This window comes from Sinocyclocheilus grahami, unplaced genomic scaffold, assembly GCF_001515645.1.
Source record: "Sinocyclocheilus grahami isolate Dianchi unplaced genomic scaffold, SAMN03320097.WGS_v1.1 scaffold115.1, whole genome shotgun sequence".
Classification (NCBI taxonomy): domain Eukaryota; kingdom Metazoa; phylum Chordata; class Actinopteri; order Cypriniformes; family Cyprinidae; genus Sinocyclocheilus; species Sinocyclocheilus grahami.
The window spans coordinates 815,739-817,158 of NW_015505294.1; the positions used below are offsets into that span (position 1 = coordinate 815,739).

The 1,420-nt window shown below is 40.9% G+C and overlaps 1 protein-coding gene across 1 annotated transcript in view; it reads right to left on the reverse strand.

The window, feature by feature from the left end:
- The window catches only part of LOC107589347 (dual oxidase maturation factor 2-like), a 6,458-nt gene that overhangs the window by 1,475 nt on the left and 3,563 nt on the right, over positions 1-1,420 (reverse strand). The window contains exons 4-6 of the mRNA XM_016277761.1: positions 1,081-1,372; positions 759-973; positions 17-72 (exon numbers count right to left, since the gene is read on the reverse strand). Coding sequence (XP_016133247.1) covers positions 17-72; positions 759-973; positions 1,081-1,372 — 563 coding nt within the window. The remainder of the gene's footprint in view (positions 1-16; positions 73-758; positions 974-1,080; positions 1,373-1,420) is intronic.

Sequence of the window (1,420 nt, forward strand, 5' to 3'; positions counted from 1 at the left end):
CCTCCCTCATCCTCGCAGGAAACAGACAGTCCAGTAGCACCACCACCAAACCAATCACAACGCACAGCAAACCTGAAAATAATCACCAAACACAAAAAAAGAAGATTCTTCATTGGCATTGATGGTTCCATGAAGAGCACAACCATTGCACAAAAGGTTCTTTATAGTGGAAGAAGGTTCTTCAGATTACGTTCTTCACAAAATGGTTCTTTGAAGAACTGATCACTGAAAGGTTCTTTGGGGAATTTAAAAGTGGTTCTATGACATCACTGTGAAAACCACCTTCTGGAACTTTTATTTTTTTTAAATGTGGAATATTCCAACTCTTAAAATAAAGGTTCCAAAATGTTTTTTTTTTAAAGGGATCCAACAGAAGAACCATTTTGGGTTCCCGAAAGAACCTTGCCATGAACAGTTCTTAAAAGAACCATTTTACTTAGTGTGAAGAATGTTTTAATAATCTAAAGAACCTTTTTTCCAATATGAAGAATCTTCTGTGGAATTGAAAGCTTCCTTGGATGTTAAAGGTTCTTCATGGAACCTCAGATGCCAGTAAAGAACCTTTATTTTTCAAAGTATAAAAAAGTTCCTCAGACTGCAAATAAAAATGGTTCTTTAAAGACCTGTTTACCTAATATGGTTCGCCAAAAGTATTGGCACCACAGATTACATCTATGTCATTTTATATCGTATTTTCTTTGTTTTCCGAGTCAAAAACTTTTTTGAGAGTGGTGCGCTTTCCCATAAGAAGTATTTACCTGTAGCCAAAGCGATCCAGAAGGAATGGCTGTAATCTGTACTTAAGGACTCGGCACCTACACTGAAGTCACATGGGGTCACATTGAATATAGTTGAGAAGGAAGCCATGGAGAAGAAGATGAAAGCGGCCGTGGCTATCATCATGTACCCGGCGTAGAGGATGACAGGCATTGAGAAGAGGATATTGGCCACGAGCCAGCAGCAAAAAGCCGTCCTGTGGGAGAAAGCCATTCTGTACTTTAGCTTGTTTGCATTTGTTGAATAGAATGGAGTTTCTTTACACTACAGTAAGACATTGGTGGTGTCTATGTGTTGGTTTACCACAGATTGGCTGAGGCGAAGCGGCCTGAGTATCTGTACTGGTAGATGAGGCCGCAAGCGCTGTTGCGAGTGAACTTCTCTGCGATGTAAAGGATGGGGTTGGGAAGACCTCGCTCCAGCGCGTCGCCGTACTGCTCATCCACACTGCTCGACCACCTGAAGATCTCGTTGTAGTCAATGGTCTCATTTATCTGCGATACTGGTTCGCCTGTTGGAACGGATATTGAAAGAACCCATGAAACCTGAATTGGAGTCATAATCTTCTTGAAAAGTGGACCATAAATATTGACGACTCATATGGTTTACCTTTAAGTGTGATGTTTATGCCATACAGCCCCAC